The sequence below is a fragment of the Ascaphus truei genome, chromosome 16, assembly GCF_040206685.1.
Source record: "Ascaphus truei isolate aAscTru1 chromosome 16, aAscTru1.hap1, whole genome shotgun sequence".
In the NCBI taxonomy this organism is placed as follows: Eukaryota; Metazoa; Chordata; class Amphibia; order Anura; family Ascaphidae; genus Ascaphus; species Ascaphus truei.
The window spans coordinates 14021654-14048280 of record NC_134498.1 but is presented as its reverse complement, the minus strand read 5'-3'; the positions used below and the strand labels follow the sequence as shown (position 1 = coordinate 14048280).

General features: G+C 48.4%; 1 protein-coding gene across 2 annotated transcripts in view; it reads right to left on the bottom strand.

Moving 5' to 3' along the window:
• Nucleotides 1-4794: 4794 nt before the first annotated feature.
• Nucleotides 4795-26627, bottom strand: part of LOC142467301 (protocadherin-20-like) — a 38755-nt gene continuing 16922 nt past the window's right edge. The window contains exons 2-3 of one of the 2 annotated variants that reach the window (XM_075572805.1): nucleotides 6082-7963; nucleotides 4795-5997 (exon numbers count right to left, since the gene is read on the bottom strand). In XM_075572805.1, the coding sequence (XP_075428920.1) occupies nucleotides 5390-5997; nucleotides 6082-7963 (2490 nt within the window). In that variant the 3' untranslated portion in view covers nucleotides 4795-5389. Of the gene's footprint in view, nucleotides 7964-26627 lie in introns of both variants that reach the window. The other variant, XM_075572804.1, reaches the window with a different exon arrangement.

The window sequence follows — 26627 nt, the reverse complement described above, 5'->3', positions numbered from 1 at the left end:
CCACTTCTTCCTCACTCTGCATAGTTCCTGTTTCCCTGTGTGTACCTGACCTATGCTGTGCTCCCTCTGTGTTCCTGTTGTTTCCTGCTCCTGTGTTATCTTGGATTTCCCTGGCTTTGACCCCTGCTTGTCCTGGACTACTCTGCTCTCTGGTATCCCTTGAACCCTGCTACGCATCCTACTTCGCTTACCTCTGGCTTCCTAGGACTTGGCTTATACTCTGACGATTCTAACTTCTGGACTCGAGGACATTGTCACACTGACACGACTACTCCTACGGACATCCCCAAGCGTTGCAAGTATAACTAACAACTCCTCCAACAGGCCCAGCAACGCCATACCACACTCCGGGCTTGCTCCCACTGCTGTGGGTGTGTGGTATCATACCGTTCCCACCTCAATACTGGGGTCTAGCCAGGTCTGCGGGCATACAGGCGTGACACTCGCGCTATGGTGTCTGTGCTGTACTGAGCCAGGTAGGTGAGGGTGGGGGAGAACACCTGATCTTCTACCTGAGTCACAAGCTGTTGCCTCGGGAAGTGGTTTATGCGATCATTGAAAAAGAGTGCCTCGCACTTGTGTGGGCACTGAAGAAGCACCAGGCCTACCTGTATGGTGGGCTTTTACTGTTCTCGCGGAACACAATCCCCTGAGTTGGCTACAGAGGGTGTCGGGGGATAACGGGAAATTGCTTAGCTGGAGCCTTGCCCTGCAGGAATTTGATTTTTCAATTCAGCACAAAAAGGGCAGTGAGCATGTCAATGCTGATGGACAATCCTGACAGGACATCCCCAGTGACCAACGTACCTCCAGAGCTTCCCGGCTTGTGGAACCACCGGATGAGGTGGCTGCCCCAGAGTCTTTGTCTTAGGGGGGAGGTGTGATGGGCAAGGGTAACCAGGCTATATAATAAAGGTTAAGCCCTCTGGACTAAGTCCCGTCTTTTGCAGCCAAGTACTACAAATCGAACATAGCGGTCGCGGCTAGTAATTGAAGGCGAAAAGAGGACCAGGAAAACCGAGGTATATCCCGGTCAGGGTAAGCTCCTCCAAGCGGGCGCCCTGCACCTAGAAAACCCTAGATTTTTCCACCAGACTCCCAGTAAGTATACTTTTACCTGTATATTGTGTAATTCTACTTCTTGTAAGTGGGTTTAGCAAAATAAAGTACATTTTGTTTCTACTACCTTGCTTTGCCTAATGCATGATCCCGGTACAAATATAAAAGGTGTTAGACGTTCCTGGTCTCCCGTGACAAGTAGTTTAATTGATTTGTCGGAAATGTGTTTAAGAAAATAAATCAACATTTCCTAACATTGAATTTGCTTTACTAATTTTTCTATCGATGACGGCCACACATTGCAAAGTTGAAACTTATTAATAATGAGCTAAGCAGTTGCTGCTTCAACCAAGATTGAACTCTTTCCTTAATGACAATCAAATCAGATATACGTATGTATGTATGTATATCTTTATTTATATAGCGTCATCTAGGTACATAGCGCTTCACAGCAGTAATGCATGTGACATAATAATATAACATAATGGGAATAAGCGCTTCAGAAATAAAAGGTGTCCCTGCCCCGAAGAGCTTACAATCTAAGTGGTAAGTCGAAAGAATGCACAGAGACACTATGTGGGTGTTCTGGTACATGCATCATCAAGGGGCCAAGGTCAATGTATGGATGTATAGTATCAGCCACAGAGCTACCCATATGCTTCGTTAAAGAAATTTGTTTTAAGATGGGTCTTAAAGGTGGAGAGAGAGGGTGCTAGTCGGGTGTTGAGGGGAAGGACATTCCAGAGGTGTGGGGCAGTCAGTGAGAAAGGTTTTAGGCTTTGAGAGGTGTTTTCCCAATTGCCAAACCCACCGTGGGAGCACTGAAGGGGGCATATGCAGAGCATTGTGAGTTCACAAACTATTTTTGCAGCGTGAGACCAGTCAGCAGCTCCCGGCTCGTTCTTCCTCCACATTTCAAATTCACTGATATTTGCATCGGAAACTCATTTCAGGAAACACGATCAACCCGTATTTTGAGACAGAACCTCCTCTTCAGTGTTCTTTGCATCAGCACGTGTGAAGAAAAGAGGAGTGGCCATACTGGTCAGAAGGTAGGTACCATTTGCTCTGGAGGAAAGTGACTCAGACAAAGAAGTCGTCGTACATGTTTGTTTGTCTGAGATTACATTGAGGACACTTCCATGGAACTCATCCCAGCCTTTTGAATTGGACTTTATTTGGTCAGATTTTTATTTCCTTTAGGCGCCGGTTTATCTGTTTTTACTATCTAGGTACATAGCGCTTCACAGCAGTAATGCATGTGACAGTGGAGAGAGAGGGTGCTAGTCGGGTGTTGAGGGGAAGGACATTCCAGAGGTGTGGGGCAGTCTGTGAGAAAGGTTTTAGGCGGGAGAGGGCTTTAGAACGCAAGAGTCTGGGCGGTGTATAGCGAGAAATTAGGGCTGAGATGTAAGGAGGGGCAGATGAGTTTATGACCTTAAAAGTGAGGAGGAGAAACTTGTGTATAATACAGGATATGATAGGAAGCCAGGAGAGGGATCTCAGCAGGAGAGATGCTGAGACAGATTTAGGAGAGCGTAACGTGATTCTAGCAGCAGCATTTAGGATAGATTGTAGAGGAGACAGGTGAGAGGCAGGAAGGCCAGACAGTAGAAGGTTACAATAGTCGAGACAGGAGAGAATGAGGGCCTGAATTGTAGTTTTAGCAGTAGAGCAACCAAGGAAAGGGCGTATATTTGCAATGCTATGTTTTTGACATGTTAAGTTTTAGTCGGCGGAGGGCCATCCAGGATGATATAGTGGAGAGACATTCAGAAACTTTAGTCTGTACAGCAGGTGTAAGGTCAGGGGTTGAAAAGTAAATGTGCGTCATCAGCAACAAGGTGATATTTGAACCCAACAGATGTGATAAGGTCACCTAGAGAGAGTGTGTAAAAAGAAAAGAGAAGAGGTCCCAGGACTGACCCATGATGTACGCCCACAGAGAGATTGACACAGCAGGAGATGTTAGCAAATGAGACACTGAAAGTACTGTGCGATGGGAGAGGTACAGTAAGAGGAAATCCAGGATAGAGCTATGTTTCGAATACCAAGAGTATGGAGAATGTGAAGGAGAAGAGGGTGGTCCACAGTATCAAATGCTGCAGAGAGGTCAAGTAATTTGAGCAGAATGTAATGGCATTTGTTTTTGGAACCGTGGAGAACATTAGTTATTTTAGTGAGGGCTGTTTCAGTGGAGTAAGCAGTGCGGAAGCCAGATTGTAGAGGATCTAAGAAAGAATCGGAGGTAAAAAAAGGGAGCAAGTGAGAAAATACAAGGTATTCAATGAGTTTAGAGGAAAAAGTCAGGTGGGAGACAGGACGATAGTTAGAGAGACAGGTAGGATCAAGCTTGCTGTTTTTGAGTAATGGTATAACTGTTGCATATTTGAAGGAGGAGGGAAAGGTACAAGAGTAGAGGGAGGAGTTGAAAAGATGTGTGAGGGTAAGGATTATAGTAGGAGCAAGAGGTTTGAGGAGAATGGGGTCAAGAGCACAAATGGTAGAGGGAGAAGAAAAGATCAGTTGCGATAAATCCTCTTCTGTGACAGCGGAAAAAGAGTTGAGGAAGGCAGGAGGAGAGTTAGGAAGAGGTATAGGATGGGAGGAGGATACAGAGGGGTGTCTTGATGTATAGAATACACCTATGTCTTGAAATAGTCAGCAAAGTCCTAAGGTGACATGGAGGAAGAAAAACAGGTAAGAGACGGTGGTCTGAGCAGAGAGCCAAAGACAGAGAAGAGTCAGCATGGGTTAGACTTGTGCATGTTGATTAGTAAAGATAAGTAGGTTTGTTTCGCCTGGGGCGGAGGGCAGAGTTGAAACAAGACACCCCACCTCTCCTCTCCCTCTTTCAGCCCTCTCTCAAGTTCCCCTCCCTAAATACAGATACACACAATAGGCCCCTCTCCCCAAATACACACACAAAATAAGCCCCCTCCTTATACACACACACACACACACACACACACACAATAATCCCCCCCTCTGCAAATACACACAATAAGCCCCCCTCTCAAAATACAAACACACACACAATAAGCACCCCTCCCCAAATACAAACAAACACACACACCTTGGGGGCAAGGGGCATGGGATGGTGGTATAAGGGGGTCAAGGGCCTGGGGTATCCTGGCTTACCTGGGGCCCTTGGGTGGGCCTGCTGGAACAATCTGGCCAGTACACAGAAGGGCCCTGCAGGCCTGTAGAGCATAAGAAATGGAGGGATAGATAGGCGGTGCAGAGCAAAGGGGAGGGCCCTGCAGGAGGAGAGGGAGAGATGGGGGTGGTCCCAGAAAAGAGGCCCCACTTGACTACACAGAGGAAACTGTAGGGTTGTCAACAGGGAGGCCGGGTCCCTTGGCTGGCCAGGCCCGGGACAGCAGTCTTGGCTGTCCCCTCCTGTCGGCGGCCCTGTGCGTATGTGGCAATTCAGCCAGGGTCTGGAGTTAGAAGGGCGAGAACGGCAGAGAGAAAGAGGGGCATGTAGATCAAGAGAAGAGGATAGGGCATGTTGTAGTTCCTGACCAGGTTGTCAGATTCTGGAGCAGAGGCGAGAAAAGAAAGGAGGAGAGAGAGAAGAGAGAGAAGTGCAAAGTGGAATTAAAAGCTGGTAGGTTAATAAAGTGCAGGTCTCTGCAGAAAAGAGGGGTAGATGGCAGGGGAGAAGTGAGAGAAATATGATGATGTTATTTGTGACTTTGCAAATAAAAAACAGACAGCGACACATGTACAGTAAATAAATACAATGTCTGTGTTTGTAGTAATATTTGCTGAATTTCAATAAAAGTTTTGCATTTTGTTCAATAAAAATATTCTGTATTTGTATTTAAACATGACCTTTTTGGGAGATGCCCCCAATTTACACTTAGCCCAGGGCCCCAACCATACTTAAGACGGCTCTGATGAAAGGGGTTTGTTTTATGCACCAGGGATATTCATCAAAGTGCAATAGTGCTAACTTGGCTTCGGTGTGGCACTGTCCTGCTCGGCACTATTAGACATTGATTAATAACCCCCTCCCTCAGTATAGTACATAAAATGAGTCACAGTGTGTCCCCTGGCAGAAATGAAAATGTGCTAAATGTTCCCTTGTTCTTGTCACCTTCTAATGGCTTCACAGCAAGGTGACAATGTCTTAACTCAATGGTTTATTCAGGTCAAACCCACTTTGATTGAACTGGCAAACAGCAGCATTTCTAGATCAGAAAATAACCTTTTTTTCACAATTCTTTTTACTGCTGATCCTTTTTTTCCTGTAAGTAAATAAACCTTGGCCCTCAAACATAGGCCACGATATCTTGAATTAGCTTTGCAAGGATTTAATCATTTATTTGATCTCGCCCCAGTCTTTCTCACTGTAGTCGATAGTTACTTGTAATGGTACTTCTACATCTGGCTTTTTTTTATTTTTTGCCTTTATTCTCCTGGTGCGCCAAAACAAGAACATACCGGTCACGCTGCATACCGCAGACATGCCAACAACACACGCCAAGGCGGCAGGTGCAGTCAGAAACCAAGAACGTTGAGCCATGGTCCGATACTGTGGGCATGGGCTTAACATGGTCACTTGATTCTCCTTGGTCAAAGTTGCCTTCTCTGTGATTAAAGATTCCAAGTAACTTCTGTTGCCGATGCTATGGTTGAGGAGGATGTTAACCCTAACAATGGTAGAAAGGGCATCAGGGTGACCATGGTCACTTGCTTTCACCAAGAGTTGGTAAAGCCCACAATGATGGCCATTAATACTTTCTTTCAATGTGATGTTGCCAGTTAAAGCGTCAATCATGAAGAGATTGGCACTAGGGCCCATCTCACCAAATCCACTGTATGTTATGACTCCATTCATGCCAGCATCATAATCAATTGCATGGACTTTGGCTATGGAGGAACCCTTTGAAGTATCTGGTGGAACTAGCACATATGAGAAGTTTGATTCTGGAAGGAGAATTAGAGGAGCGTTATCATTCACATCCAATATAAAGACAAGCACTTTTACTCTTGAGAAGAGGGGTGGATTACCTTTGTCTTTAGCTTCAATCCATAGTTCATACATAAATTCTCTCTCATAATCTAAGGAACCCTCAGATCTCAAGATTATGCTATCCTGGTCTATCGAAAAAAGAGTGGTAGCATTTAGCAGGGAAACAGAAAATTCACAATTCGACCCAAAATCGGCATCTGTCACATTTATAATTCCAACCTTGTCTCGTCTGGGAAGATCTTCAGGAATATAAAAGTTAAACTCATTCATAGGAAATACAGGTGCATTGTCATTTTGATCCAAGATGTTAATAACAACTGTACAGGTGTTATTCTTCGAAGGTGATCCATAGTCTGATGCTATGACCAGAAAAGTGTAAGAAGCTTCTTCTTCACGATCAAAAGAAACAGATGTGGTGAGAATTCCACTTGCTTTATCAATTGCAAATGCAGAGGGGGTTCCCTCTTCCAAATCAAAACAGAGTTTTCCATTGAATCCACTGTCAGCATCTGAAGCAGAAAGCTTCAATAAAAAGTCCCCTGGGTTATTATTTTCCTCTGTGTATATTTCTAGAATATTTTGGGAGAATTGCGGGAAATTATCATTTACGTCTTCAATTTTAATACTGAGAGTTTTGTCATAAAAAATGGTCGGAGACAACGTATCGTTTCCAACTACATGAATGTCATATTTCTGTTCCAGCTCAAAATCTAATTGTGCATGAGTTACAAGCAAGTATCTGTCAGGGGTATTTTCAGAAGGCTTTAGAAAGAAAGGCGATGTTCCGTTTATGTAAACTGGTCGGAGGATGCTATGATCAGGGTCTGTAATTTCTAAGATAGCAATGATGGTATTAAGTGGAACATCTTCTTTGATGGAAACCACCTCTTCCACTTGAGAAGCTATAAGAAGAAACTCCATTCTGGGTGCTTTGCTCCTCGATTCCTCTATAAATATTGCAATAATAGCCACTGCAGGCACACATCCAGGTCCAATAGCTAAAATAGTAAGTTTGTGCAGATTAGGTGTATCTTCGTGTATAAATGTTGATAATCTTATTACTCCAGTAGTGCTATACAAAGTGAAGAGTTGTTTGGATGCATCTGGGACTCTGTTGCTATAAACATATTGAATTATATTATTTTCACCAGCATCTTCATCAACAGCCAGAAGCTGTACTACTGTTCTGTTAACAGAGAAGTTTCTAGGAAGATCCAAAGAAATATAATTTGTTAGGAAGATTGGACAATTATCATTCACATCCATAATCTCCACAATAAGAGTGGTACTGCCAGATAATGGTGGCAGCCCTTGGTCTGAAGCAACTAAATTCATGATGTACTCCCTTTGTAACTCACGATCCAATGGCTTCTGTACCATTAGTGATATTAGTTCAGAATGATGACTTAAGATGAAAACCCCATCAGGACAGTTCAAATGGTATGTTAGAGCACTGCTGCTTCCTGTGTCTGCATCACTAGCCAAGTGGTCAATAGCAAACATGGTTCCAACTGCTGTATCTTCTGAAATAGAGAGAATGATGTTCTTCTCTGAGAAATAGGGAGCATTGTCATTGATATCCAGAATAAAAACGGTGATCTTCTCTATCTCGTAGTGTTCCTCAGATGAAATAATTGCATCTATTGCAACAACACATTGATCTAAAACATCATGTGGGCATAAGGATTCTCTGTCCAGTTTGGTTGCAGTTGTATACAAGTCTCCACTCTCTTGGTCCAAATGGAAACACAGTGATTTGTCCAGAAGGTTGAACTCCAACTTGTATGGGGCATTTAATGTTAGATTATTCCTTATACTTCCAATAAATGTCCCTTCCTGTTGCTCCTCTAATATATGAAATGTTGCTTCTGTTGTAGGCTTCGGGTTGTGAAAAATAATAAGCAGAATAGAAAGGTATTTCTGAAACAGGAAAAACAGACACGTGCAGGTGAGTTCAGTTGTTCGATTCTAAGCTTTATGTTTTTCATTTACAAAAAAAGTAACATTGCTTCCTACAGTACAAGATACACTGTAGGGGCCAGAGCAGACAGAAGTTTTATACAGTATAATAGCTTTATCTGTGCCAAACATCAGATCAAATATGAAGCCGATTCGACTGCTACCATAAAGGGATTCAGATTGCTGTCAAGTCTGGTATTATTCTGTAAAATGGGGGTAACTTGTTTATAACTATAGCACCATTTCTTATGAAGAAAGATTTCAAATGGTGGCAAAAGATACTGCAATTTTTAGCTCGCTACACTACAGTACTTCAATAATTCCATATAACCACTTCCAAATCCATTCTTATACAAGAGGAGCAACATTGGAGCATATAATTTAGCAGTGCTAAGCCTTAAGGTACCTTATGGCCAATCCATTTGAATAGACCCATATGTCAATATATTTGATAAATATGGGTCTAAGGTCCCTGCTTATTATGCTGTGGAGTCATCTTTTGTTGGAGAAGAGTTCAGCTCCACTCTAGCATATGAAATATAGCTTCACAGTTTATTGACTAAGGATATAAGGGGGTCATTCATTACACTGCAGTAATACCAATTGGGAACCTATCTCTGTGAAAAAGAGGTTTACAAGTGATAGTGCCCCGATCAGCACTATGGCGGTTTAATAAATAATACCCACGGGGGGATGAATTCACTAAACACAGTTACATCAGTGCACATAAGGTGACATTACCTAAAACAGCAACGGATATTATGCTCCCTGAATTAATGTCATATTCACTATGTGCAACAAATAACTGTGCTTGACATCATGTTATCACTGCATTAACATCAAATAATGTAACGTTATGTACGTTTTCCATTACTTCTATTCAGACCCTGGAATAGGGCTCTCGCTGGAGTGGCGAGAGAAGGAAATAACCATGGGGGAAAATGCTATGTTATTGCAAGAGCTTTATTTCGGGGTGTGGATGGAAGTAATGGCAGGTTAAGCTGGGATTTATAGTAAATAGCGTAATGTCCTTTTGCTACAAAAATGTCAACTGAGTTTACTGAATAGGGGATGATATGGTAACACGTCATGTGCATCACATTATTATTACCATCTATAACAGGGTAACTCGGCTATTACCAACAGCAAGGCTGTTTGGTGTCGGCCAGCAAGGAGTTAATCCATGCCTGGAGGCAGCAGGAGGGTTAACAAGACAAGCTGAGTGAGTTTTTGGTTTAAAAGGAGAGTAGAGTACAGGAGAGAGAGAGAGAGAGAGAGAGAGAGAGAGAGAGATCGAGAGAGAGAGATCGAGAGAGAGAGAGATCGAGAGAGAGAGAGAGAGAGAGAGAGAGAGAGATCGAGAGAGAGATCGAGAGAGAGATCGAGAGAGAGATCGAGAGAGAGATCGAGAGAGAGATCGAGAGAGAGATCGAGAGAGAGATCGAGAGAGAGATCGAGAGAGAGATCGAGAGAGAGATCGAGAGAGAGATCGAGAGAGATCGAGAGAGAGAGATCGAGAGAGAGATCGAGAGAGAGATCGAGAGAGAGATCGAGAGAGAGATCGAGAGAGAGATCGAGAGAGAGATCGAGAGAGAGATCGAGAGAGAGATCGAGAGAGAGATCGAGAGAGAGATCGAGAGAGAGATCGAGAGAGAGATCGAGAGAGAGATCGAGAGAGAGATCGAGAGAGAGATCGAGAGAGAGATCGAGAGAGAGATCGAGAGAGAGATCGAGAGAGAGATCGAGAGAGAGATCGAGAGAGAGATCGAGAGAGAGATCGAGAGAGAGATCGAGAGAGAGATCGAGAGAGAGATCGAGAGAGAGATCGAGAGAGAGATCGAGAGAGAGATCGAGAGAGAGATCGAGAGAGAGATCGAGAGAGAGATCGAGAGAGAGAGAGATCGAGATCGAGAGAGATCGAGATCGAGAGAGATCGAGATCGAGAGAGATCGAGATCGAGAGAGATCGAGAGAGAGAGAGATCGAGAGAGAGAGAGATCGAGAGAGAGAGAGATCGAGAGAGAGAGAGATCGAGAGAGAGAGAGATCGAGAGAGAGAGAGATCGAGATCGAGAGAGATCGAGATCGAGAGAGATCGAGATCGAGAGAGATCGAGATCGAGAGAGATCGAGAGAGATCGAGATCGAGAGAGATCGAGAGAGATCGAGAGAGATCGAGATCGAGAGAGATCGAGAGAGATCGAGAGAGATCGAGATCGAGAGAGATCGAGATCGAGAGAGATCGAGATCGAGAGAGATCGAGATCGAGATCGAGAGAGATCGAGAGAGATCGAGATCGAGAGAGATCGAGATCGAGAGAGATCGAGATCGAGAGAGATCGAGATCGAGAGAGATCGAGATCGAGAGAGATCGAGATCGAGAGAGATCGAGATCGAGAGAGATCGAGATCGAGAGAGATCGAGATCGAGAGAGATCGAGATCGAGAGAGAGAGAGAGATCGAGATCGAGAGAGATCGAGAGAGATCGAGATCGAGAGAGATCGAGATCGAGATCGAGAGAGATCGAGATCGAGAGAGATCGAGAGAGATCGAGATCGAGATCGAGAGAGATCGAGATCGAGATCGAGAGAGATCGAGATCGAGAGAGATCGAGAGAGATCGAGATCGAGATCGAGAGAGATCGAGATCGAGATCGAGATCGAGATCGAGAGAGATCGAGATCGAGAGAGATCGAGATCGAGATCGAGAGAGATCGAGATCGAGAGAGAGAGAGAGATCGAGATCGAGAGAGATCGAGATCGAGAGAGATCGAGAGAGATCGAGATCGAGAGAGATCGAGATCGAGAGAGATCGAGAGAGATCGAGATCGAGAGAGATCGAGATCGAGAGAGATCGAGAGAGATCGAGATCGAGAGAGATCGAGATCGAGATCGAGAGAGATCGAGATCGAGATCGAGAGAGATCGAGATCGAGATCGAGAGAGATCGAGATCGAGATCGAGAGAGATCGAGATCGAGATCGAGAGAGATCGAGATCGAGAGAGATCGAGAGAGATCGAGATCGAGATCGAGAGAGATCGAGATCGAGATCGAGATCGAGATCGAGAGAGATCGAGATCGAGAGAGATCGAGATCGAGATCGATCGAGATCGAGAGAGATCGAGATCGAGAGAGATCGAGATCGAGATCGAGAGAGATCGAGATCGAGAGAGATCGAGATCGAGATCGAGAGAGATCGAGATCGAGATCGAGAGAGATCGAGAGAGATCGAGATCGAGATCGAGAGAGATCGAGATCGAGATCGAGAGAGATCGAGATCGAGATCGAGAGAGATCGAGATCGAGATCGAGAGAGATCGAGATCGAGATCGAGAGAGATCGAGATCGAGATCGAGATCGAGAGAGATCGAGATCGAGATCGAGAGAGATCGAGATCGAGAGAGATCGAGATCGAGAGAGATCGAGAGAGATCGAGATCGAGATCGAGAGAGATCGAGATCGAGAGAGATCGAGATCGAGAGAGATCGAGAGAGATCGAGATCGAGATCGAGATCGAGATCGAGAGAGATCGAGATCGAGATCGAGAGAGATCGAGATCGAGAGAGATCGAGAGAGATCGAGATCGAGATCGAGAGAGATCGAGATCGAGATCGAGAGAGATCGAGATCGAGAGAGATCGAGAGAGATCGAGATCGAGATCGAGAGAGATCGAGATCGAGATCGAGAGAGATCGAGATCGAGATCGAGAGAGATCGAGATCGAGAGAGATCGAGATCGAGATCGAGAGAGATCGAGATCGAGATCGAGATCGAGAGAGATCGAGATCGAGATCGAGATCGAGAGAGATCGAGATCGAGAGAGAGAGAGATCGAGATCGAGATCGAGATCGAGAGAGATCGAGATCGAGATCGAGATCGAGAGAGAGAGAGATCGAGAGAGATCGAGATCGAGAGAGATCGAGATCGAGATCGAGAGAGATCGAGAGAGATCGAGATCGAGATCGAGAGAGATCGAGAGAGATCGAGATCGAGATCGAGAGAGATCGAGAGAGATCGAGATCGAGATCGAGAGAGATCGAGATCGAGAGAGATCGAGAGAGATCGAGATCGAGATCGAGATCGAGATCGAGATCGAGATCGAGAGAGATCGAGATCGAGAGAGATCGAGATCGAGATCGAGAGAGATCGAGATCGAGATCGAGAGAGATCGAGATCGAGAGAGATCGAGATCGAGATCGAGATCGAGAGAGATCGAGATCGAGAGAGATCGAGAGAGATCGAGATCGAGATCGAGATCGAGATCGAGAGAGATCGAGATCGAGATCGAGAGAGATCGAGATCGAGAGAGATCGAGATCGAGATCGAGATCGAGAGAGATCGAGATCGAGAGAGATCGAGAGAGATCGAGATCGAGATCGAGATCGAGATCGAGAGAGAGAGAGAGAGAGATCGAGAGAGATCGAGATCGAGATCGAGAGAGATCGAGATCGAGATCGAGAGAGATCGAGAGAGATCGAGATCGAGATCGAGAGAGATCGAGATCGAGATCGAGAGAGATCGAGATCGAGAGAGATCGAGAGAGATCGAGATCGAGAGAGATCGAGATCGAGATCGAGAGAGATCGAGATCGAGATCGAGAGAGATCGAGATCGAGAGAGATCGAGAGAGATCGAGATCGAGATCGAGAGAGATCGAGATCGAGATCGAGATCGAGATCGAGAGAGATCGAGATCGAGATCGAGATCGAGATCGAGAGAGATCGAGATCGAGATCGAGAGAGATCGAGATCGAGATCGAGATCGAGAGAGATCGAGATCGAGAGAGATCGAGATCGAGATCGAGAGAGATCGAGATCGAGAGAGATCGAGATCGAGAGAGATCGAGATCGAGATCGAGAGAGATCGAGATCGAGATCGAGAGAGATCGAGATCGAGAGAGATCGAGATCGAGAGAGATCGAGATCGAGAGAGATCGAGATCGAGAGAGATCGAGATCGAGAGAGATCGAGATCGAGATCGAGAGAGATCGAGATCGAGAGAGATCGAGATCGAGATCGAGAGAGATCGAGATCGAGATCGAGAGAGATCGAGAGAGATCGAGATCGAGATCGAGAGAGATCGAGATCGAGATCGAGAGAGATCGAGATCGAGATCGAGAGAGATCGAGATCGAGATCGAGATCGAGAGAGATCGAGATCGAGATCGAGATCGAGAGAGATCGAGATCGAGAGAGATCGAGATCGAGAGAGATCGAGAGAGATCGAGATCGAGATCGAGAGAGATCGAGATCGAGAGAGATCGAGAGAGATCGAGATCGAGATCGAGAGAGATCGAGATCGAGATCGAGAGAGATCGAGATCGAGAGAGATCGAGAGAGATCGAGATCGAGATCGAGAGAGATCGAGATCGAGATCGAGAGAGATCGAGATCGAGAGAGATCGAGATCGAGAGAGATCGAGAGAGATCGAGATCGAGATCGAGAGAGATCGAGATCGAGATCGAGAGAGATCGAGATCGAGATCGAGAGAGATCGAGATCGAGAGAGATCGAGATCGAGATCGAGATCGAGAGAGATCGAGATCGAGATCGAGATCGAGAGAGATCGAGAGAGATCGAGATCGAGAGAGAGAGAGATCGAGATCGAGATCGAGATCGAGATCGAGAGAGATCGAGATCGAGATCGAGATCGAGAGAGAGAGAGATCGAGAGAGATCGAGATCGAGAGAGATCGAGATCGAGATCGAGAGAGATCGAGAGAGATCGAGATCGAGATCGAGAGAGATCGAGAGAGATCGAGATCGAGATCGAGAGAGATCGAGAGAGATCGAGATCGAGATCGAGAGAGATCGAGATCGAGAGAGATCGAGAGAGATCGAGATCGAGATCGAGAGAGATCGAGATCGAGATCGAGAGAGATCGAGATCGAGATCGAGATCGAGAGAGATCGAGATCGAGATCGAGATCGAGAGAGATCGAGATCGAGATCGAGATCGAGAGAGATCGAGAGAGATCGAGAGAGATCGAGATCGAGATCGAGATCGAGATCGAGATCGAGAGAGATCGAGATCGAGATCGAGAGAGAGAGAGAGAGAGATCGAGAGAGATCGAGATCGAGATCGAGAGAGATCGAGAGAGATCGAGATCGAGATCGAGAGAGATCGAGAGAGATCGAGATCGAGATCGAGAGAGATCGAGATCGAGAGAGATCGAGATCGAGAGAGATCGAGATCGAGATCGAGATCGAGAGAGATCGAGAGAGATCGAGATCGAGATCGAGAGAGATCGAGATCGAGAGAGATCGAGATCGAGAGAGATCGAGAGAGATCGAGATCGAGAGAGATCGAGAGAGATCGAGATCGAGAGAGATCGAGAGAGATCGAGATCGAGATCGAGAGAGATCGAGATCGAGAGAGATCGAGATCGAGATCGAGAGAGATCGAGAGAGATCGAGATCGAGATCGAGAGAGATCGAGATCGAGAGAGATCGAGAGAGATCGAGATCGAGATCGAGAGAGATCGAGATCGAGATCGAGAGAGATCGAGAGAGATCGAGATCGAGATCGAGAGAGATCGAGATCGAGATCGAGAGAGATCGAGAGAGATCGAGATCGAGATCGAGAGAGATCGAGATCGAGATCGAGAGAGATCGAGATCGAGAGAGATCGAGAGAGATCGAGATCGAGATCGAGAGAGATCGAGAGAGATCGAGATCGAGATCGAGAGAGATCGAGATCGAGAGAGATCGAGATCGAGATCGAGAGAGATCGAGAGAGATCGAGATCGAGATCGAGAGAGATCGAGATCGAGAGAGATCGAGAGAGATCGAGATCGAGATCGAGAGAGATCGAGAGAGATCGAGATCGAGATCGAGAGAGATCGAGATCGAGAGAGATCGAGATCGAGAGAGATCGAGATCGAGAGAGATCGAGATCGAGAGAGATCGAGATCGAGAGAGAGAGATCGAGATCGAGAGAGATCGAGATCGAGATCGAGAGAGAGAGATCGAGATCGAGAGAGATCGAGATCGAGATCGAGATCGAGATCGAGAGAGATCGAGATCGAGATCGAGATCGAGAGAGATCGAGATCGAGAGAGATCGAGAGAGATCGAGAGAGATCGAGAGAGATCGAGAGAGATCGAGATCGAGAGAGATCGAGAGAGATCGAGATCGAGATCGAGAGAGATCGAGAGAGATCGAGATCGAGATCGAGAGAGATCGAGATCGAGAGAGATCGAGATCGAGATCGAGAGAGATCGAGATCGAGAGAGATCGAGATCGAGAGAGATCGAGATCGAGATCGAGAGAGATCGAGATCGAGAGAGATCGAGATCGAGAGAGATCGAGATCGAGATCGAGAGAGATCGAGATCGAGAGAGATCGAGATCGAGATCGAGAGAGATCGAGATCGAGAGAGATCGAGATCGAGAGAGATCGAGATCGAGATCGAGAGAGATCGAGATCGAGAGAGATCGAGATCGAGAGAGATCGAGATCGAGAGAGATCGAGATCGAGAGAGATCGAGAGAGATCGAGAGAGATCGAGAGAGATCGAGAGAGATCGAGATCGAGAGAGATCGAGATCGAGAGAGATCGAGATCGAGAGAGATCGAGATCGAGAGAGATCGAGAGAGATCGAGAGAGAGAGAGATCGAGAGAGAGAGAGATCGAGAGAGAGAGAGATCGAGAGAGATCGAGAGAGAGAGAGATCGAGATCGAGAGAGATCGAGAGAGATCGAGATCGAGATCGAGAGAGATCGAGAGAGATCGAGATCGAGATCGAGAGAGATCGAGATCGAGAGAGATCGAGATCGAGAGAGATCGAGATCGAGAGAGATCGAGATCGAGAGAGATCGAGATCGAGAGAGATCGAGATCGAGAGAGATCGAGATCGAGAGAGATCGAGATCGAGAGAGATCGAGATCGAGAGAGATCGAGATCGAGATCGATCGAGATCGAGATCGATCGAGATCGATCGAGATCGAGAGAGATCGAGATCGAGAGAGATCGAGATCGAGAGAGATCGAGATCGAGAGAGATCGAGATCGAGAGAGATCGAGATCGAGAGAGATCGAGAGAGATCGAGATCGAGAGAGATCGAGAGAGATCGAGATCGAGAGAGATCGAGAGAGATCGAGATCGAGAGAGATCGAGATCGAGAGAGATCGAGATCGATCGAGATCGAGAGAGATCGAGATCGAGAGAGATCGAGATCGAGAGAGATCGAGATCGAGATCGAGAGAGATCGAGATCGAGAGAGATCGAGATCGAGAGAGATCGAGATCGAGAGAGATCGAGATCGAGAGAGATCGAGATCGAGATCGAGAGAGATCGAGATCGAGAGAGATCGAGATCGAGAGAGATCGAGATCGAGAGAGATCGAGATCGAGAGAGATCGAGATCGAGAGAGATCGAGATCGAGAGAGATCGAGATCGAGAGAGATCGAGATCGAGAGAGATCGAGATCGAGAGAGATCGAGATCGAGAGAGATCGAGATCGAGAGAGATCGAGATCGAGAGAGATCGAGAGAGATCGAGAGAGATCGAGAGAGATCGAGAGAGATCGAGATCGAGAGAGATCGAGAGAGATCGAGATCGAGAGAGATCGAGAGAGATCGAGATCGAGAGAGATCGAGAGAGATCGAGATCGAGAGAGATCGAGATCGAGAGAGATCGAGATCGAGAGAGATCGAGATCGAGATCGAGAGAGATCGAGATCGAGAGAGATCGAGATCGAGATCGAGAGAGATCGAGATCGAGAGAGATCGAGATCGAGAGAGATCGAGATCGAGAGAGATCGAGATCGAGATCGAGAGAGATCGAGAGAGATCGAGAGAGATCGAGATCGAGAGAGATCGAGAGAGATCGAGATCGAGAGAGATCGAGAGAGATCGAGATCGAGAGAGATCGAGATCGAGAGAGATCGAGAGAGATCGAGATCGAGAGAGATCGAGATCGAGAGAGATCGAGATCGAGAGAGATCGAGATCGAGATCGAGAGAGATCGAGATCGAGAGAGATCGAGATCGAGATCGAGAGAGATCGAGATCGAGAGAGATCGAGATCGAGAGAGATCGAGATCGAGAGAGATCGAGATCGAGATCGAGAGAGATCGAGAGAGATCGAGAGAGATCGAGATCGAGAGAGATCGAGAGAGATCGAGATCGAGAGAGATCGAGAGAGATCGAGATCGAGAGAGATCGAGATCGAGAGAGATCGAGAGAGATCGAGATCGAGAGAGATCGAGATCGAGAGAGATCGAGATCGAGAGAGATCGAGATCGAGAGAGATCGAGATCGAGAGAGATCGAGAGAGATCGAGATCGAGAGAGATCGAGATCGAGATCGAGAGAGATCGAGATCGAGAGAGATCGAGATCGAGAGAGATCGAGATCGAGAGAGATCGAGATCGAGAGAGATCGAGATCGAGAGAGATCGAGAGATCGAGATCGAGAGAGATCGAGATCGAGATCGAGATCGAGAGAGATCGAGATCGAGAGAGATCGAGAGAGATCGAGATCGAGAGAGATCGAGATCGAGAGAGATCGAGATCGAGAGAGATCGAGATCGAGATCGAGAGAGATCGAGATCGAGAGAGATCGAGATCGAGATCGAGAGAGATCGAGATCGAGAGAGATCGAGATCGAGATCGAGATCGAGAGAGATCGAGATCGAGAGAGATCGAGAGAGATCGAGATCGAGAGAGATCGAGATCGAGAGAGATCGAGATCGAGAGAGATCGAGATCGAGATCGAGAGAGATCGAGATCGAGAGAGATCGAGATCGAGATCGAGAGAGATCGAGATCGAGAGAGATCGAGATCGAGAGAGATCGAGATCGAGAGAGATCGAGATCGAGATCGAGAGAGATCGAGAGAGATCGAGAGAGATCGAGATCGAGAGAGATCGAGAGAGATCGAGATCGAGAGAGATCGAGAGAGATCGAGATCGAGAGAGATCGAGATCGAGAGAGATCGAGAGAGATCGAGATCGAGAGAGATCGAGATCGAGAGAGATCGAGATCGAGAGAGATCGAGATCGAGAGAGATCGAGATCGAGAGAGATCGAGAGAGATCGAGATCGAGAGAGATCGAGATCGAGATCGAGAGAGATCGAGATCGAGAGAGATCGAGATCGAGAGAGATCGAGATCGAGAGAGATCGAGATCGAGAGAGATCGAGATCGAGAGAGATCGAGATCGAGAGAGATCGAGATCGAGATCGAGAGAGATCGAGATCGAGATCGAGATCGAGAGAGATCGAGATCGAGATCGAGATCGAGAGAGATCGAGATCGAGAGAGATCGAGAGAGATCGAGATCGAGAGAGATCGAGAGAGATCGAGATCGAGATCGAGAGAGATCGAGAGAGATCGAGATCGAGATCGAGAGAGATCGAGAGAGATCGAGATCGAGATCGAGAGAGATCGAGAGAGATCGAGAGAGATCGAGATCGAGATCGAGAGAGATCGAGATCGAGAGAGATCGAGATCGAGATCGAGATCGAGAGAGATCGAGATCGAGAGAGATCGAGATCGAGAGAGATCGAGATCGAGAGAGATCGAGATCGAGAGAGATCGAGATCGAGAGAGATCGAGATCGAGAGAGATCGAGATCGAGAGAGATCGAGAGAGATCGAGAGAGATCGAGATCGAGAGAGATCGAGATCGAGAGAGATCGAGAGAGATCGAGATCGAGATCGAGAGAGATCGAGATCGAGAGAGATCGAGATCGAGAGAGATCGAGATCGAGATCGAGAGAGATCGAGATCGAGAGAGATCGAGATCGAGAGAGATCGAGATCGAGATCGAGAGAGATCGAGATCGAGAGAGATCGAGATCGAGAGAGATCGAGATCGAGATCGAGAGAGATCGAGATCGAGAGAGATCGAGATCGAGATCGAGAGAGATCGAGATCGAGAGAGATCGAGATCGAGAGAGATCGAGATCGAGATCGAGAGAGATCGAGATCGAGAGAGATCGAGATCGAGATCGAGAGAGATCGAGATCGAGAGAGATCGAGATCGAGAGAGATCGAGATCGAGAGAGATCGAGATCGAGATCGAGAGAGATCGAGATCGAGAGAGATCGAGAGAGATCGAGATCGAGAGAGATCGAGATCGAGAGAGATCGAGATCGAGATCGAGAGAGATCGAGATCGAGAGAGATCGAGATCGAGAGAGATCGAGATCGAGAGAGATCGAGATCGAGAGAGATCGAGATCGAGAGAGATCGAGATCGAGAGAGATCGAGATCGAGATCGAGATCGAGAGAGATCGAGATCGAGAGAGATCGAGAGAGATCGAGATCGAGAGAGATCGAGAGAGATCGAGATCGAGATCGAGAGAGATCGAGAGAGATCGAGATCGAGATCGAGAGAGATCGAGATCGAGAGAGATCGAGATCGAGATCGAGATCGAGAGAGATCGAGATCGAGAGAGATCGAGAGAGATCGAGATCGAGATCGAGAGAGATCGAGAGAGATCGAGATCGAGATCGAGAGAGATCGAGATCGAGAGAGATCGAGATCGAGAGAGATCGAGATCGAGAGAGATCGAGAGAGATCGAGATCGAGAGAGATCGAGATCGAGAGAGATCGAGATCGAGAGAGATCGAGATCGAGAGAGATCGAGATCGAGAGAGATCGAGATCGAGAGAGATCGAGATCGAGAGAGATCGAGATCGAGAGAGATCGAGATCGAGAGAGATCGAGATCGAGAGAGATCGAGATCGAGAGAGATCGAGATCGAGAGAGATCGAGATCGAGATCGAGATCGAGATCGAGAGAGATCGAGATCGAGATCGAGAGAGATCGAGATCGAGATCGAGATCGAGAGAGATCGAGATCGAGAGAGATCGAGATCGAGAGAGATCGAGAGAGATCGAGATCGAGAGAGATCGAGATCGAGAGAGATCGAGATCGAGAGAGATCGAGATCGAGAGAGATCGAGATCGAGAGAGATCGAGATCGAGATCGAGAGAGATCGAGATCGAGATCGAGATCGAGATCGAGAGAGATCGAGATCGAGATCGAGATCGAGAGAGATCGAGATCGAGATCGAGATCGAGAGAGATCGAGATCGAGATCGAGAGAGATCGAGATCGAGAGAGATCGAGATCGAGATCGAGAGAGATCGAGATCGAGAGAGATCGAGATCGAGATCGAGAGAGATCGAGATCGAGAGAGATCGAGATCGAGAGAGATCGAGATCGAGATCGAGATCGAGAGAGATCGAGATCGAGAGAGATCGAGATCGAGATCGAGATCGAGAGAGATCGAGATCGAGAGAGATCGAGATCGAGATCGAGAGAGATAGAGATCGAGATCGAGATCGAGAGAGATCGAGATCGAGATCGAGATCGAGAGAGATCGAGATCGAGATCGAGAGAGATCGAGATCGAGAGAGATCGAGATCGAGATCGAGAGAGATCGAGATCGAGAGAGATCGAGATCGAGAGAGATCGAGATCGAGATCGAGATCGAGAGAGATCGAGATCGAGAGAGATCGAGATCGAGATCGAGATCGAGAGAGATCGAGATCGAGAGAGATCGAGATCGAGATCGAGAGAGATCGAGATCGAGAGAGATCGAGATCGAGATCGAGAGAGATCGAGATCGAGAGAGATCGAGATCGAGAGAGATCGAGATCGAGATCGAGAGAGATCGAGAGAGATCGAGAGAGAGAGATCGAGATCGAGAGAGATCGAGATCGAGAGAGATCGAGATCGAGATCGAGAGAGATCGAGATCGAGAGAGATCGAGATCGAGATCGAGAGAGATCGAGATCGAGAGAGATCGAGATCGAGATCGAGATCGAGAGAGATCGAGATCGAGAGAGATCGAGATCGAGATCGAGAGAGATCGAGAGAGATCGAGATCGAGAGAGATCGAGATCGAGAGAGATCGAGATCGAGAGAGATCGAGAGAGATCGAGATCGAGAGAGATCGAGATCGAGAGAGATCGAGAGAGATCGAGATCGAGAGAGATCGAGATCGAGAGAGATCGAGAGAGATCGAGATCGAGAGAGATCGAGATCGAGATCGAGAGAGATCGAGATCGAGATCGAGATCGAGAGAGATCGAGATCGAGAGAGATCGAGATCGAGAGAGATCGAGATCGAGATCGAGAGAGATCGAGAGAGATCGAGATCGAGATCGAGATCGAGATCGAGATCGAGAGAGATCGAGAGAGATCGAGATCGAGAGAGATCGAGATCGAGAGAGATCGAGATCGATCGAGATCGAGATCGAGATCGAGAGAGATCGAGGTCGAGAGAGATCGAGGTCGAGAGAGATCGAGGTCGAGAGAGGTCGAGAGAGATCGAGGTCGAGAGAGATCGAGGTCGAGAGAGATCGAGGTCGAGAGAGGTCGAGAGAGATCGAGATCGAGAGAGATCGAGATCGAGAGAGATCGAGATCGAGAGAGATCGAGATCGAGAGAGATCGAGATCGAGATCGAGAGAGATCGAGATCGAGAGAGATCGAGATCGAGATCGAGAGAGATCGAGATCGAGAGAGATCGAGATCGAGAGAGATCGAGATCGAGAGAGATCGAGATCGAGAGAGATCGAGATCGAGATCGAGGTCGAGAGAGATCGAGGTCGAGAGAGATCGAGGTCGAGAGAGATCGAGGTCGAGAGAGATCGAGGTCGAGAGAGATCGAGGTCGAGAGAGATCGAGGTCGAGAGAGATCGAGGTCGAGAGAGATCGAGGTCGAGAGAGATCGAGGTCGAGAGAGATCGAGGTCGAGAGAGATCGAGGTCGAGAGAGATCGAGGTCGAGAGAGATCGAGGTCGAGAGAGATCGAGGTCGAGAGAGATCGAGATCGAGCGATCGAGAGAGATCGAGATCGAGAGAGATCGAGATCGAGAGAGATCGAGATCGAGAGAGATCGAGATCGAGAGAGATCGAGATCGAGAGAGATCGAGATCGAGAGAGATCGAGATCGAGAGAGATCGAGATCGAGAGAGATCGAGATCGAGAGAGATCGAGATCGAGATCGAGAGAGAGAGATCGAGAGAGAGAGATCGAGATCGAGAGAGAGAGATCGAGATCGAGAGAGAGATCGAGATCGAGAGAGAGAGAGAGATCGAGAGAGAGAGAGAGAGATCGAGATCGCGAGAGAGAGAGATCGCGAGAGAGAGAGATCGCGAGAGAGATCGAGAGAGAGATCGAGAGAGAGATCGAGAGATCGAGAGAGAGATCGAGAGATCGAGAGATCGAACTGCCCGAACTGCCCGAACTGCAGAGGGACACTGGGCATGACGTACTTTATGTATAAACTAGCTGAGAGACCCGGCGTTGCCCGGGATGTAAATGCGTAATAGGTAGTATTATTTATAAATGGTGGAACAATAGGTGACTGTTTGTTGGAAAGGTTGGATAATAATATTGAAAAGAAAGATGGAATAAAATGTAATACGATGTTGTTTAAAAATGGTTTATTGAAAGGGGAGTGGGGGGGGAGAAAGGGGAGTGGGGGGGGGGAGAAAGGGGAGTGGGGGGGGGGAGAAAGGGGAGTGGGGGGGGGGAGAAAGGGGAGTGGGGGGGGGGAGAAAGGGGAGTGGGGGGGGGGAGAAAGGGGAGTGGGGGGGGGGAGAAAGGGGAGTGGGGGGGGGGAGAAAGGGGAGTGGGGGGGGGAGAAAGGGGAGTGGGGGGGGAGAAAGGGGAGGAAGGGGGCTCGCTCCCCGTGACTCACGGCTCACCCCCCCCCCCGTTCCTCGTGACTCGCCCCCCCCCCCCCGTTCCTCGTGACTCGCGCTCCTCCCCCGGCGCCCGCTTTCCCCCGATGTGCCGCCTGGCTGAGTGAGGCGTGTACAGGCGGCGGCAGGAAGCGCCCTGTGTGGGGCCTGTGTGGGGCCTGAGGCGCGAGGCTCCGCGCCTGAAATAGGAGAGTTACTGGCAGTGCTGTGCCTTACCTGTGAGCCGGTGCAGGGCGGCGCACGTGATGGGGGGGGGGGCGCACGTGATGGGGGGGGGGCGCACGTGATGGGGGGGGGGGCGCACGTGATGGGGGGGGGCGCACGTGATGGGGGGGGGGGGGCGCACGTGATGGGGGGGGGGCGCACGTGATGGGGGGGGGGCGCACGTGATGGGGGGGGGGCGCACGTGATGGGGGGGGCGCACGTGATGGGGGGGGGCGCACGTGATGGGGGGGGGGGGGGCGCACGTGATGGGGGGGGGGCGCACGTGATGGGGGGGGGGGCGCACGTGATGGGGGGGGGGGGCGCACGTGATGGGGGGGGCGCACGTGATGGGGGGGGGGGGCGCACGTGATGGGGGGGGGGCGCACGTGATGGGGGGGGGGCGCACGTGATGGGGGGGGGCGCACGTGATGGGGGGGGGCGCACGTGATGGGGGGGGGGCGCACGAGATGGGGGGGCGCACGTGATGGGGGGGGCGGACAGAGGGGGGGGGGAGGGTGTGTGTGTGTGTGTGTGTCTCCTGTCTGTCTATCTGTGTCCTGTCTGTGTATCTCAGTGTGTGTGTGTGTATCTTTGTGTGTATCTCAGTGTATGTGTGTGTCCTGTCTGTATATGTGTGTCCTGTCTGTGTATCTCAGTGTGTGTGTATCTGTGTGTGTCTCAGTGTGTGTGTATCTTTGTGTGTGTCTCAGTGTCCTGTGTGTGTGTATCTCTGTGTGAGTGTAGGTGTGTGTCCGGCCAATGAGAGGTGTGCGGGGGGGCGGGCCAAGGGAGCCAATGAGATTGCTGCTAGGGACACAGGGAGGTACACAGGGAGACACATACAGACCCGGACACATAGGACACTTTCAGAAATATATAGTAGATGGACTCTTACATGCTGGGCTGAGGAAAAAGCTGTATTTTGTATTGCTGAACTGTGGCTGAATAAAAGCCTATGTTTACTTGTCCAAACGCAAGTCTCCTGTGGTTACCTCTGCATGCAGCCCCTACACCATCTATTTTAGTTAACGCGTTGCTCTTTACAGGAGAAAACATGGATTGAGGTTACATGTACTTAGTAAATACTGCGATACTATTCATGTATCATAGGTTAATGCAATGTTTAGTGAATTTGGGCTCAATCTTATGGCAAATAGAACGTCTATGATTTATCTCCATTCCACAGCAAATTAGCAGAATCATTGTTTAAATAATTAGCAAATTAGCAGAATCATTGTTTAAATAAGGGGAAGAAGCCTCAGGGAAATAAACATTGTTTTACAGGAGTTGTTTTATTTAAAAGAAGCAATTTAGCCACGTTTCCTATTGATGTCTTTCTTCAGGTTTTTTGGAAAAGGGTATTTCTTTAAAAATGTAACAAACACGAGGTCTGTTCTGATTCTATTCCCAATGTGGATACAGAGTAATGAATAGGATTGGTTACTCCCTACGAGAGCAGCATTTAACCCCCACAGCAAAGATTGGACTTTATGTCTACCTCCTCTATTGGAAGGATTACCTGGGATCTACCTCCTCTATTGGAAGGATTACCTGGGATCTACCTCCTCTATTGGAAGGATTACCTGGGATCTACCTCCTCTATTGGAAGGATTACCTGGGATCTACCTCCTCTATTGGAAAGATTACCTGGGATCTACCTCCTCTATTGGAAGGATTACCTGGGGCTGGTTATATATGTTTATTGTTGTGTGTGTCCTGTCTGTCCTTTTCTCTTTGTATTGCATGTGACGGTGAAGCGATACCCAGGCCAGTAAATAAAGGTATTATGCCCAGCTGGGTGCCCCTGAGCCCAGGGCCACCAACAGCGGGGGACAAAAGGCACTGGCGTCCCGGGCCCTGTGGGTCAGGGGGGCCCGGCCGCTCAGGCCCCCTGCGTGGGCGGGCGCCTGTTAATTTAAAAAAAAAAAAAAACCTCTGTGGCGCCGGGTCTCACTGTTGGCAGCGCCGGAAATAGGGGGTTTAAGGCTTCCGGCGCGCCGGCGTGAGAGGGAGCACCATTGGGTGACAGGTGCAGCTGGTCCGGAGGCAACTGCTGTTACCAGCCGCCGGGCCCCTCGCAGCACTGCCACCTCCTCCCCCCCCCCCCCCCCACCGCCGTCGTCACCACGCTACCCCCCTCCCCACCGGGCCGTCCCGACATCCCCACCCCCGCAGCACACACGTGGCGTGCCTGCAGCGGGGCCGGCGGCAACCGCTGTGACCAGAAGCTGGGTCCCCCTCTGTACCGCCACCCCCTCCGCAGCCACCGGAAACCCCCCCACAGCCGCCGGACACCCCCCCGCCACCGCCGGACACTCCCCACAACCGCCGGACACCCCCATACCGGCCTGCCCCTAGCATCGCCCCCCAGCACCGCCGCCGCCACCACCCGCAGGCACCGGCACGCCGCGCCCCCCCTTCCCTGCAGGTAAGTCTGATTTTTTAATATATATATATATAATATGTATATGTATTGTGGTATTTGTTATATGGATTGGGGTCTTGGAGTATTTGTTATATGGATTGGGGCGCTTGGAGTATTTGTTATATGTATTGGGGGGCTTGGGGTATTTGTTATATGGATTGGGGGGCTTGGGGTATTTGTTATATGGATTGGGGGGCTTGGGGTATTTGTTATATGTATTGGGGGGCTTGGGGTATTTGTTATATGGATTGGGGGGCTTGGAGTATTTGTTATATGTATTGGGGGGCTTGGGGTATTTGTTATATGTATTGGGGGGCTTGGGGTATTTGTTATATGGATTGGGGGGGTTGGAGTATTTGTTATATGTATTGGGGGCTTGGGGTATTTGTTATATGGATTGGGGGGGTTGGAGTATTTGTTATATGTATTGGGGGGCTTGAGGTATTTGTTATATGGATTGGGGGGCTTGAGGTATTTGTTATATGGATTGGGGGGCTTGGGGTATTTGTTATATGTATTGGAGGGCTTGAGGTATTTGTTATATGGATTGGGGGGCTTGGGGTATTTGTTATATGTATTGGGGGGCTTGAGGTATTTGTTATATGGATTGGGGGGCTTGGGGTATTTGTTATATGTATTGGATATATATATATATATATATATATATATATATATGTGATAATGGGGAAAGGCGGGGTTGCAGACCTGCCTAAGACATGCAGATGAGCATACAGCTATATTTGCATATATATATATATATATATATATATATATATATATATATATATATATTGGGTGGGTGGGTGGGGTTTTGTATGCATTTGGGGGGGAGAGGTTGTATATACTTGGGAGGTGGGGATTTTTTTTTAAAGTATTTGGGGGTGGGAAGTTTTTTGCATTGGGTGGGAAGTTTTTGGTATATACAGTATCTTATGGGGGGAATTGTGTGTGGGGGGGCGGAATGAGTGAGCGTGAAGTAATTGACGGAGGGAGAGTAGGGCGGTGAGTGAGGAAAAGGGGCGAGTAAGATTGAGAAGCAGAGGAGAAAAATACATGCGATGCGGGAGCGTGAGATGGGGTGAGACGGAAGGGAGAGAAATACATGGGATCGGGGGGAAAGAGAGGGGGCTCATGAGGTGTGAAATGGGGGGGTTGGCGGGCAATACCGCCGACACGGGGGGGCCTGCTTAAAATGTTTGTCCCGGGCCCCACGATTTCTGTTGGCGGCCCTGCCTGAGCCATATGGGGGTATTGTGATTGTCAGCTCTTCAACACACTCATGGCATGTAACTGCATTGGTAATGAAGATGTATGTGTATTTTTACTGTTCCAGTTGTGCCAACCAGCGGA